General features: G+C 36.4%; 1 protein-coding gene across 2 annotated transcripts; it reads right to left on the bottom strand.

Annotated features, from left to right (window-relative positions):
- Positions 1-1,096: 1,096 nt before the first annotated feature.
- On the bottom strand, positions 1,097-12,601 carry LOC106171235 (uncharacterized). 2 transcript variants are annotated; one of them, XM_087001674.1, is made up of 10 exons: positions 12,553-12,601; positions 12,127-12,427; positions 11,215-11,289; positions 9,012-10,554; positions 8,291-8,440; positions 7,681-7,750; positions 7,362-7,542; positions 6,897-7,083; positions 2,300-2,391; positions 1,097-2,012 (listed from the first exon to the last, which is right to left on the bottom strand). In XM_087001674.1, exons 2-10 carry the CDS (start codon positions 12,373-12,375, stop codon positions 1,932-1,934), a joined length of 2,628 nt encoding a protein of 875 aa, XP_086857800.1. In that variant the 5' UTR covers positions 12,376-12,427; positions 12,553-12,601; the 3' UTR covers positions 1,097-1,931. The 2 variants fall into 2 exon arrangements, with proteins under 2 accessions (XP_086857800.1, XP_086857799.1); XM_087001673.1 differs by having other exon boundaries at positions 12,558-12,591.
- Positions 12,602-12,649: the final 48 nt, after the last annotated feature.

The following is a 12,649-nucleotide window of genomic DNA, read 5'->3' as shown; positions in this document are numbered from 1 at the left end:
TTCCTTATGGCTTTGTAAAACTTCCTTTATAATTTTCAAGCTGTCAACTTTCTAGGACATGTGAGAGAAAACTGACCACTGTGCGGGCCTGTAGTGATCAAAATAACAATTGATCGCAGTTTGGGGCTGGTTAGACTAGGATTTTGTATATAGTATTGTCTATACTGTACTACTATCTATCTATTCATATTCAGACATTAGTAGTGTGAAATTTAGATGGGTATTATCTGGATTCTGAGTGTTGCTTGAACTTGCTGTTGTTGGACTTCTGCCAAAAACTTACCATGGAAAAAGTTAATAACTAAAAAAAAAAGGGGGGTGGGGGGTCATTATTGATTATTGAGACTGCAACCTTTCATAACAAGACCAAAAGGTGGGGAATCCTCTTTCTTGTTTTCAAGGTTTGTTTGTGGCAGGAGTCTGTAACTACATCCTCTTTGATTTTCAATTTTCAAATCTTAGCACCTGACAGTAGTAACCACAGCTGCACATTTTATCTTCATTTATTTTATATTTACTCTCAAACTATCAGTCTGTAGTTAATCATCCTCAGTCTTTGTTTTCGTTTATACTATGCTGCTACTAATATAACCAGAAGAGCTGAGTGTATGTTGTCATTTATATCGCTATTAAACTTATTGTGTCATACTGTCGTTTGATTCTTCACTGTCTTCTCCTTTGCTTTTTTGGCTAAAATAACTTGATTCCTTGCTGTTGCTTTGTTAATCCTCCTGCTAAATTTAGTGGTGTTTTACATCACTGAAATCAGTTCAGAACACCTGAATTAAACGAAAAGGAGAGAAATGACACTGATCAACAATGGAGAAGTGAATGACCAGGGCTGTAGATACAAGTATATAATACGTTGTGGTCAGTTTGAACCTGTGCAGGAGAAAAATCTTTAATTTCCATTTTAATTTTTTAAGTTTTACTGTTACGCTAACCTGGAATTTAACTGACCTAAGTGGGTGAAGTAACATCAATGAATCTAATAATTGCCGCGATATGGTATGCAGGTTTGGTCTCCAGTGTAACACATGCAATTTTCTGTCACCGGATAATTAGCATTGGCAACACACATCAAAAAGGCAAAAAATTGTCTAAAACATAGTTTCTTTTTTATTAAGCTCAGTATGCATGGTTGACAGATGAAGAAGAATATAAAATAAATGCATTAAAAAAAACTTAAAATTTGCATTAAAATATTTTCTTAACGTCTGAGGAAATTTTTCAATTTAAATTTCCTGTATATGTAAAATGACTAGTATCAGTTGACCTATTGATGTTTTATCTGTTGTATATAAAAAGTGCAATCCATTTACTAAACAAAAAACTAATTTCATTAATGTAACTAGTTATTATATACAAATACCATTGAGATTTTACAACAGAATAATTAAATAAAAAATAGACTGATAATAGTATGCTAAAGCTAAATAAAAAGGTAGCAATCAAGTGCTTTGTTGGAAGACCATCTCCCCTTCGAAAAAAAAAAAAAAAAAGCCTGGATTTAAAATAAATATTTAATATTTATTGTGGAACAAAACAATTGATCAGATTAAGGTCTGGAGATGCCTAAAAGCCCTGGTCACAACAGGCTGAACGGGCTTTTACATGGCAAAATTTTGCACAGAATCTTATGTGCCACGCGAGTTCTTGTGAAATTTCGAGTTTGCAGACAGCCAGTAAACAAGTACAGAGGATATAGGACATGTCCAAAGAACTCTGAGTAATCTGCAAACATCGAGGCCTCGAGTGTAATGCATGACAATGAAGAAGCAAGTGTCCTTAGTGTGTTGAGTACAGTGCACGCCATCACAACTTACAAACAAAACCCAACGCATGGCTTTTTATATGACTTAAAACCTATTGCATTGTAATTTGTACTAGCACCAAGTAAACATATCTGACTGTGACAAAATGGTGTAGTATTAATCTGCATCATGGGCAGGACAGGCAGTTTGTTTACATTGAATCTCTTTGAAGAAATCGATGTGCTGAAACTTGAGCACCTGTAACAAAGAACTGAAGATCATACACCAAGTTTAAACAAAATATATTTAATATAATTGCATTACAAATTCTAAAAAGATAATGTAAAGTAAACATTTGATTACTTCAAATAAAATGTGACCACTTATCATACAGAAAAACAACAAAAATGTAAAGTCTCTCTCTCTCTCTCTCACACACACACACAAAGTTCATTGATATATATCAAATGCAAAATGCAACCCAATCAACTGCAGACGTCCATTCAGTCAATGCAATCATTTACATAATTAATCTAAGTGCCCACCTCATTTCCCCATGAATACCAGCCTGGTTGCAAATTTCTGGCAAACATTTCAAGGCATGTGCCATCTTTTGGAACAAACTTCTTCAGAATGTCTATAAGGATACACATTAGAAAATTATTTGAATAATTAATATCAGTGTATGAAATTCAAGGAAATTACTAGCCAGACCGCCGGGCAGGTAACTCTGAAAAGTTACCAGCCCGGCCATGTAGTTACCTGCCCTAGTTATGATAACCCCTAGAGTTAAGAGAGGTATGCTGAGGGGGTCTAGAATGCATTCTTGGGAGAGTAATTTGGAAATGAAAGGGCAATATCATGCCTTATGCATGGAAATTTAGAAATTGATTGGAATTTCTACTGAATGGTACCTTGTCAGTGTTGGATTTAGAGGGGGGTCAGGGGGGTCCTGACGCCCCCTTTTAATTTCTGTAAAAAAAAAACCTCTTGAAATAAGACTTTCACTAGTTGAATCATAGTTCTAAACCATAGCAAATGGCATCATTCACCATCTAAAATACCAAAAATTTTCAGGGCCCTCTAGTGGGCGGGGGAGGGCGGGGATAGTCAATTCAGTTTATGTTCACCTTGCAGGCTGTCTCATTTCTTCTTCAATAATTTATTCATAACTTTTATTCCGATTTCATGATATCATTTGATCATAATTTTTGCTTTTCTGTATAGCAACATGCATGACCAAATATATTATATTGTTGTCAAATAAATCGATCTCTGTGCTGACAATAAAGAAGAAAGAATTCAGCACGTAGGGTCCCTTTGAATATCGCTTTTTAAGCTTTAAAAAGCGGTCGGGAACGGTCCTGCACGCTAATGGCCCATAGACAGTCCTGCAGGGCCCCGTATCTCGAAAGCATTGCTTATTGATAATAGCTATATATTATATGGGGCGAGTATGGGCGAGTAATTGGATCGAGATGCTTGCGCTCGGTCGCAATGCGTGATACTTTCGAGTTATGGTTTTACAAAAAATGTTGCCGCTCGACTAATTGCAAATCGAAGTCACCTTTCCATGGGTCCCAATTTGTTCTCTTTCGTTTGGTTCTGTCGTAATCTTTGTTATTTTTATTTCTTTCCTCAATTGTTTTTCTTTTGTGAACTTCACTATCGGACTTGATAGAATCTTTTCATTTTTTGACAGCCCAAGATGAAAGCACGTGGGAAAAGAACTACATCTGTTTGGCGTAAACTCGTAGGTTCACTCATAATTTTGGGATTCAAATTTTTTGTAAAATTCTCCTTTAATTTGCCCCCGTTGCCTTTATTACTGTTGATTATAAGGACTTCATGTACCTATAAGTCTATTTAATCAATATTATAACTTTTTATACTTTCACATTTTTATTACTCTCAACCTACAAATTGCTACTCGCGGTATCTCCTCTACACAAAACAATGACGTAAGGTTATCTGCTGTCTGCTGTGCACTGAAGCTGGTTAAGAACAATGTGCCTCGTTTCAAATTGTCTTTCAACTTCATATCACACAGACGGAACTTCGAAAACGAGGCCACTGGGAGGGAGACTGTTGGTTACATTTCGATACGAGCGTTCGATTGCAAGCTATGGTTAGTTCTTTGCTTCTATGAAAGTGGGTGAAAACAGTGAGTTTATTTGATATTTTGCTGAAATGGCTTGTGAACATAGACAAAACTAGAGGATCAGAGAGGCGATACCGCCTCCGAATATTGTACCACCAGCTGGAGCAAGCGCATTCATATAGACCCCCACATATACAAAATAAGGAACACAGCCACCAGTCTTGTGCTTGACAAGCTGTAAAAATGCAATCAACAAGAATTTTCAAAATATGCAAAAAATATATATGTTACTAAAAATGGTACAATCAAAGTTAAGTTCATCGCAAGGTAGGTCAAAGGTCAATTCCAAGGTCACAGTAAATTGCCAGTATATGACTTCCTATTCAACTTCAATAGTAACTATGGGCCTATCTCTGCCAGGTTTGGAGTTAAAAGAGAAAGAAATTAGCAGAGTTCAGTTCATGATAATAAGTAGGTCAAAGGTCAATTTCAAGGTCACACTTAGATTGCCAGTATATGACTTCCTATTCACGTTCAATAGTAACTATGGACCTATCTCTGCCAGTTTTGGAGATAAAGGGGAAGCAAACTATGCAAAGTTCAGTTCATGGTGAAAAGTAGGTCAAAGGTCAATTTTAAGGTCACTTTAAGATTGCCAGTATATGACTTCCTATTCAACTTCAATAGAGACTATGGACCTATCTCTGCCAGTTTTGGAGATAAAAGGGAATCAAAATTTGCAAAGTTCAGTTCATGGTGAAAAGTAGGTCAAAGGTCAATTTTAAGGTCACATGTAGATTGCCAGTATATGACTTCCTGTTCAAGTTCAATAGAGACTATGGACCTATCTCTGCCAGTTTTGGAGATAAAAGGGAAGCAAAATTTGCAAAGTTCAGTTCATGGTGAAAAGTAGGTCAAAGGTCAATTTTAAGGTCACATTTAGATTGCCAGTATATGTCTTCCTATTCAACTTCAATAGTAACTATGGACCTATCTCTGCCAGTTTTGGAGATAAAAGGGAAGCAAAATTTGCAAAGTTCAGTTCTTGGTGAAAAGAAGGTCAAAGGTCAATTTTAAGGTCACATTTGGATTGCCAGTATATGACTTCCTATTCAACTTCAATAGTAACTATGGACCTATCTCTGCCAGTTTTGGAGATAAAAGGGAATCAAAATTTGCAAAATTCAGTTCATGGTGTAAAGTAGGTCAAAGGTCAATTTTAAGGTCACATTTAGATTGCCAGTATATGACTTCCTATTCAACTTCAATAGTAACTATGGACCTATCTCTGCCAGTTTTGGAGATAAAAGGGAAGCAAAATTTGCAAAGTTCAGTTCATGGTGAAAAGTAGGTCAAAGGTCAATTTTAAGGTCACATTTAGATTGCCAGTATATGACTTCCTATTCAACTTCAATAGTAACTATGGACCTATCTCTGCCAGTTTTGGAGATAAAAGGGAAGCAAAATTTGCAAAGTTCAGTTCATGGTGAAAAGTAGGTCAAAGGTCAATTTTAAGGTCACATTTAGATTGCCAGTATATGACTTCCTATTCAACTTCAATAGTAACTATGGACCTATCTCTGCAAGTTTTGGAGATAAATGGGAAGCAAAATTTGCAAAGTTCAGTTCATGGTGAAAAGTAGGTCAAAGGTCAATTTTAAGGTCACATTTAGATTGCCAGTATATGACTTCCTATTCAAGTTCAATAGTAACTATGGACCTATCTCTGCCAGTTTTGGAGATATAAGTTACCATAATGTGCCATAAATGTCCTACAAAAAAAATTAATTAAAATAAAGAAAAGGTCATTTTGGTCAAAATTCTTGAAATGGGAGGTGCTCTGAAGTTCCAGATGTTCAAATTTGTTGAAATAATGTCATTTTTGACCACAAGTTGTCTGCTTTGCCAAGCCTTATGTTTTATTTTTCCGGAGTTCAAAATTTATTATCCATTACCGTACTGCACATTTTGCTTTCACCACCAATATGTACTTTTTGATACAGCGTATCTCGAAAACCGTATGGAATACAAAAAAACGGAGACCACCTCCAGTGTTGGGCTTTACATGCTCTACTAAATGCAAAAAAGAATGGGTGTCTAGCATTAACGGTTCCCGAATTAGAGACAGTTTTCAGTTTCGATATCTTATGGCCGCTACTCCCGTGAAAATGCACCGATTGACCCCAAATTCACGGAGATGAAAGATGACCTGAAGGGTAACACTTTCCATTAATATTATTAGTTAAGTCTGTGTGGTGTCTGAATAAGACCGCAAATAATTTTTTTTTCGGCAAAAATTTTGTTTTTTTGAAAATTTTGGCCCGTTTGACCTTAAAATAAAGGTCAAAGGTCAAATCCAAGGGCATATTTGAAATCTACACATATGACTTTTGGAAAGCTGTCTGTAGAAATTTTTCCCATAATTCCTTCTGTAGGGGAGATAATTAGCATTTAATTTTGCCATTTTTGGACAAGGGTGCATTGCAATGAGTGCCACACCTAGACCCCAATACCGACAAAGCCCAAATTTTACGTGGAACGAGTTGAGATTATAGGTGACCTAAATCCAAGAGATGGGTATGGAGGCCCTTACCGTCTAGGAGGAGAAGCGGTAACGGTGACTTGGCGGCGGAGCCGCAGGAGCCGCAGGAGCCGGCGGAACATACGGGTCGGGACTAAAACCATGTGTACCGCCAGCGCCTACGCTGGTGGTACAATAAAAGGTGAAAATAGGCTGTAAAAATAGCCAGCCCGTCGGGCGGGTAATTTGCAAATCTTACCTGCCCGGCCTGAAAGTTACCAGCCTCGGGCTGGCGGGCAGGCGGCCATTTCATACACTGTTAATATGTCGCAAAATTTCCCATATGACACACTCCAAACAAACACCTAAAATGGTTTGTGATAGGTCTATTACAAATGATCTCTAGTCTACTGTTAGGTAACATCAGCCTGCATACTTATCAGTAAGTCATTTTTAACATTATAACACAACTTCCTTTGTTGTTTTTTAAGTATAATTAATTAAAAGAAAAAAAAACTACCTCCTAATGGTGGCTTCCGTGAATGATTACTGCAAGGAATGCTGACAATCACCCTGGGTTTTTTCGGGAAATTACTGGAGTTGTTGACTGGTATGCCTACAGGGTAATATCGTCCTATTATCAATTTCTCAAATGGTTTCTTGTGTGGTGAATTCAGTGGGTAAATAGGATCACCTGAGCGAGTCACCTGCAGAAAATGACTTTTAGATATTATATGTTCATAATATGGAGGTACCATTAAAATTTAACAACCCGAGACCTTGGCCTGTATTCCAAAAGCTCAGATTTTTACTTCACCCAAACTAAATGCGAGTAACAGAAAAATTGGCTATCATATTACACTAAAAAAAATTTTCCAGAAAAATGATGTTAACTGAGAAATCATTATGCAACCTTGTAACAGAATTTGGTAAATCAGTTGGTTATGAAGTCAAAAGTATCTTTTAATAACATACAGGTACTTGCCTTCAACCAATACCATTCTGTCAGGTATCTGACTGACCACTTTGGAAAGATCTTCTCAATGAGGTGATTTTTAAGGCCTTCCTTGTTTGTTATCCACACAACCACTAAACAACCAGGAGACATCAGGGTCCGCAAAGGCTTGTGAAGGTTAGCAATGTCACGCCAGGACAATAAGTCATAGCTGATGATTAAATAAAAAATCCCTTTAGAATACCTGGCTTCTATACAAACTTTGCATCTCTGCAGCAATAGTGTTTAAATCACTTTAAACAGCAATTTTTGTGACAAGTAACTGACAAAATTGCAGTAAATAACTCACCAGCCTTTCCTCAAGGCAGACTTGTTTTCCCACGGAGGATCCATCACTATTAGGTCAAATTTGCTTCCATCTGTAATACATGATACAGAAATGTCCCAATCATTTTACCTTTAAGTAAACCTCAAACATGCAAGACAAGTACAATTTCCAACATCATAAACATTAAAAGGCAAAATAAAATATGGGCCCTGAACATTTTCTCATAATAAAACAATTTGTACAATAGTCTGTAACTAAGGCTCTGTTCTCACAATTTTTAGATCGATCTATCACCGCGGGGAGTCTCACTAGATTACTGTCAGATAATCCCCCTTAAGTGTCCGTCCCCGCCTACTACAAGCTTTAAGGGGTAATTAACTTTCGTGTCCGCCCGGCTGACAGCTATTTAGCGTGAACCCCCAGGGAGTTAGGTCGATCCAATGTAGGTCGATCTAATCTATGAGAATGGGGTGTTATAAAAACTCTAAATCAATAAACAGCTGACATTCTGGCACAGTGCTCCCCACATTTGGGCACTTAAAAATATGCTAAGTTGTGATTGCTTTATTATGATACATATACATAAGGCATGCTATGTTATGTAATCAAAGGAAAATGCTTGTTTCCAAACCTCTCAACAGAGGTCTTAAGTGATAAACATCTGACATCAAGAAAGAGCAATATGGTGGCACAAGGTACTCTCCATCGAGCCATGGAATGACAGACACTTGATCACTGACATGATGAATCACTGTGTTGAACAAACTTGGTGGCACAGTTTCTGAAATTTAATAACATGCTCATAAATTATCAATTAGAACTGTTAATTGACTACCTGTATAGCCATGTAGTAAGATTTTCAAATGAAAACATCTTGGCATCTTGAACAATTTTCTTGTACTACCCGACCATCCTCACCCATGTTTTCAGAGTGCACTACAGACTCATGAAGAGATTATGGGCTCTTTCTCATTAAAGCTGTTGGTCTACATAGATCAATCCAACATTGCAGCAACTCTGGCTGAATACAATCAGTTAAACAGATTAACACACCTCCTCCTGGCATTGAGTAGAATACAGAAAGATGGTGATTACATGAGTATATTGGACACAAGAAGAGCCATGTTAATCTGATAAACTGATTGCAAAGTACAATCTCACAATGTGCAATAACTGAGCAGAGTGGTACATGTTTTATCATTATTTTGAATGAATATGCTATGTATTTGAGAGAAGTGTAGACTAACTAAAGGAAATGAAAAATCTTAAGACTGCAAAAATCAGGTAAACTTTCCCTCTAAGACAGTCATACATAAATTTCTACATAAAAATGTGGCCATATAATTTGTCACCTTGCTTGCTAGTAATGTGCCAATTTAATATGCTCATATGTGTCTTAGCAAGTTTCTGGCTGGACAGAGCAAGTTTGTCTCCGGGACCTTCAATCTTGGCAGCAAGCCTTGCAGACTTGTTGTTATCATGTTCAAACCAGACATCTAAGTGTTGGCTCAGAGATTCATTTTGTTGGTTTTCAGAGTGACAGTTTTGTTCTATTTGTTTTTCTTGAGCATCAGGATTGAGTTGAGCATGTAGGTTTGTGTCATTTGGCCTGGAGTCTTGTTGTTCTTGTTGGCTTTCAAATTGGTAGTTTTTAACACTACTTGACCAGCAAGGGGCATACTTTCTATGACAATCTTGCTCATCCTGCAATCTATTGCCATTTGTTGAAGGTTTACTGTAAAGCAACCCATTTGAAACCCCACTCTGCTGGTTCACTTTTGCAAATAAATTTTCCTTTGATATCTCACAATCAGACTTGCAGCCAACATGTTCATCAGTTGCACAGATGTGTTGAACTTTTGTGTCACAATCACTGAATTCCACTTTATGTGCAGTTTGCTGCTGTGAATGCAGTCCTGACAACTTCAAATGCTTGTGTTTTTGTTCTTGTAACCTTGATGGTAGATGAGCCATGTCTACTATCATCTGTACAGGGAACAATTTTGTCTGTGTAGAATGACCTCTCTTTGATGCCTTGTACTCTTGCCAACGCAGCTGAGTGGGTATGTTGTCTTCTCGATCTGTTTGTTCTAAGGACTGGCAGCCAATTTGAGGATTTGTGGTTTCTTGTACTTTCAATAACCTGTCAAAAGCCTGGTCAGCAAGATTCTGTTCTCTCTTCCACCTCAGCATTGCTTTTTTATAACTATCTGGCATTCCGTCCATCTCTATATCTGAGCAAACATGACTCTCGCTATGCTTGTCAACATTTATTGCATGGTGGTTTGTTTCCGAGTCTGTCACAATGACCTGCTCAGTGGGTGCAGGTAAGTCACATTTATCATTTAAAGTAGTAGTGTAAGAACCACATAGTTTCACTGAATTTTTCAACTCTGAAGAGGACTGTCCACTTTTACATGCTAAGCTCTGTACATCCATGCTGTGTATGGGTTTGGGTGATGTTAAGCACTTCATATTTTTAGCTCCAGAATGCAGTAATGGAGTTGGAGTCACTTTTGAAAATGATTCTCGGCAAGATTCAAAAAATGTAGCCTGACCTTCTTGTATATGATTTTTATCAATTTGTAGGGTTTTGTCATTGATATTCTGTTTTTCCACTTTCTTACACCTTGCTGTAACATCTTCACTGAGAAAGACATCCTCAGATATTTTTCTTTTTCCTAAAAGGCCCCCATAGCTGAATTTCTGGTCACTTTTCCCCACTTTCATGGCATCACGCACTTTGTTGGTAGATTCTTTTTCTTCTGTGTTGGCAAAATCTCTATAGGAACTGTTGCTAAAAGGATCACTGGTTAAAATTTTCTTTACAAAGTATCCCTTCTTCTTAGCTTCTTCCACCACTTTCCAAAATGCAGCAAACAGTGACTCTTCAGACTGGAAAAGAGGGGTGATGCAAAATTTAGGAAAATGATGAAGTATAATATATGATAAAAAATGGACACTGATTCCCTAAGTCATAAGGTAAGAATTTTCAATATTCTAGCTAAAATGTAAAACCAACAGCCTATAAGGCTAAATGGAATATATTATCATTAAACAGACTAACTGTTCCAATACCAGCATATACGCATTAAACAGACTGTTCCAATACCAGCATATACGCATTAAACAGATTAACTGTTCCAATACCAGCATATACGCATTAAACAGACTAACTGTTCCAATACCAGCATATACGCATTAAACAGACTGTTCCAATGCCAGCATATACTCATTAAACAGACTAACTGTTCCAATACCAGCTTATACAAAAGTTCCTATCCTTGTTTATTATATATATTATGTGTTTGCTTAATGCAAAACCTCATAGTTTCCTTTTCAGTCAGCTATGCAAATTTTCAGAAAAATATTCAGTGGCATCTTTTAAATAATAAATGACCCTCACACTAACTAGAAACTTGTACAGTAAAGCACCAATGACAAAGGCGACTTTCACTAACCTGTCAAAATGTATCAAGAAGCTGTTGAACAAATGCTAAGAGAAATATCTGCCATAGCTGATAAATATGTAAAGGCATATTTGACAGAACTTACCTCAGCCTGCCATGTCTCTGTAGGGTTTTTATTTATCAAATTTTCACTTCTGCACCAGGTTCTGGTTTCAACCATCTATAATGGAATGCATTATGTAAATTATTTAATCTTTTCTAAACAAACATTAAGTTAAAAGTGCTAATGGCTATGTGAAAATGCACCTAATGTTCTGTTATAATCAACCTACCCAGTTAGAAAGATCCAAGTTTAAATAAGCTAGGCTTTTGTATTTTTCTCATAATTATGGAGTACACAAATTGAAATACCCAAGCCAGATATTTCCTTTACATTGATTCTAATGAAGAAAACACAAGACCCAAATTGAAAGATCACTAAAATCTACCTTAAATTAAACAAGTCTATTCAAATACAATTACAAAAATAAATAAAAAATAAAATAAAATAAATAAAATATAAATAAATAATAATAATAATAATATACCACATCTAGATCTGTATTTAAGAAATCAGTCACATACTTAAACGTTGTAATGCGGGGAATATTCATGCTGTAGTGGTATACTAAGTACTTAAGAACTGCTATCAAAAGATACTGACATCATAAGATATCAACAAATTTTTCTATTTTTTTTATGTTAGAGATGATAAAACAGTATTACTATTATTATTATTTTGAACATAAGTCAAACATGACCTATTGGTCCAATATCTATGGACCTTAGTCGAAGGGTTTACAAAAGTGTCCTGTTTGCTAGGTTTTGGCTTCAGATGCTAAATCACCTTTCACATGACCAAGGACCATATATGGTGGACAAAAATGTCATTTTTGACTCAAGTTATTTAGCCTTGAAACAAAAAATCCTGTTTTACCATCCCATCTATAGAGTAGAAATCATAAAATCTCTTTCATAGTATGTTTGAGATGTATCTAAAACAGTTAATATCACTCACAGCCAGATTCACCTCTCCTTCTAGATGTTGCTTTTTCAATTTTTCATACTGACTGTTCATGATGAATGGACCATGTATAGCAAACAGATCTTCATGGCTTTTAAAATGCCTGTGCTTTTTCCTATCTGCATCTTCCGAGTCTTGTCCATCTTTGTTTTTAGTCCAGTCTTGGCAAGTCTGGTAAATTTTGTTCAAGCTTTCCTCGTGATCTATAACCCAACCCTGGGTACACTCCACAATGATTGACATGTTCTTGTTGGTTTCAAATGATACATTAGCCAGGACATCTAATTCTAAATGCCTGAAAAAATAAACACAACAAAAGAAAATTATTCCTGATAGTATCTGCATTAAACTTAGTTAACTCAAAAACCCAAAAATGGCTCGCACCTTTAAGAAAGAAAAGCTACATTACAACTGTCTAACCTTACTCGCCAACATGCAGACACGAATAGCTCATGAAGACGGGTGGGTACTTGATGTCGTACAACAACATACAATATGTTTATAAGTTCCCAAATTT

The sequence above is a fragment of the Lingula anatina genome, chromosome 1, assembly GCF_051362555.1.
Source record: "Lingula anatina isolate TDL-2025a chromosome 1, LinAna3.0, whole genome shotgun sequence".
Taxonomy (NCBI): domain Eukaryota; kingdom Metazoa; phylum Brachiopoda; class Lingulata; order Lingulida; family Lingulidae; genus Lingula; species Lingula anatina.
This window is presented reverse-complemented; position numbering and strand designations above follow the sequence as displayed.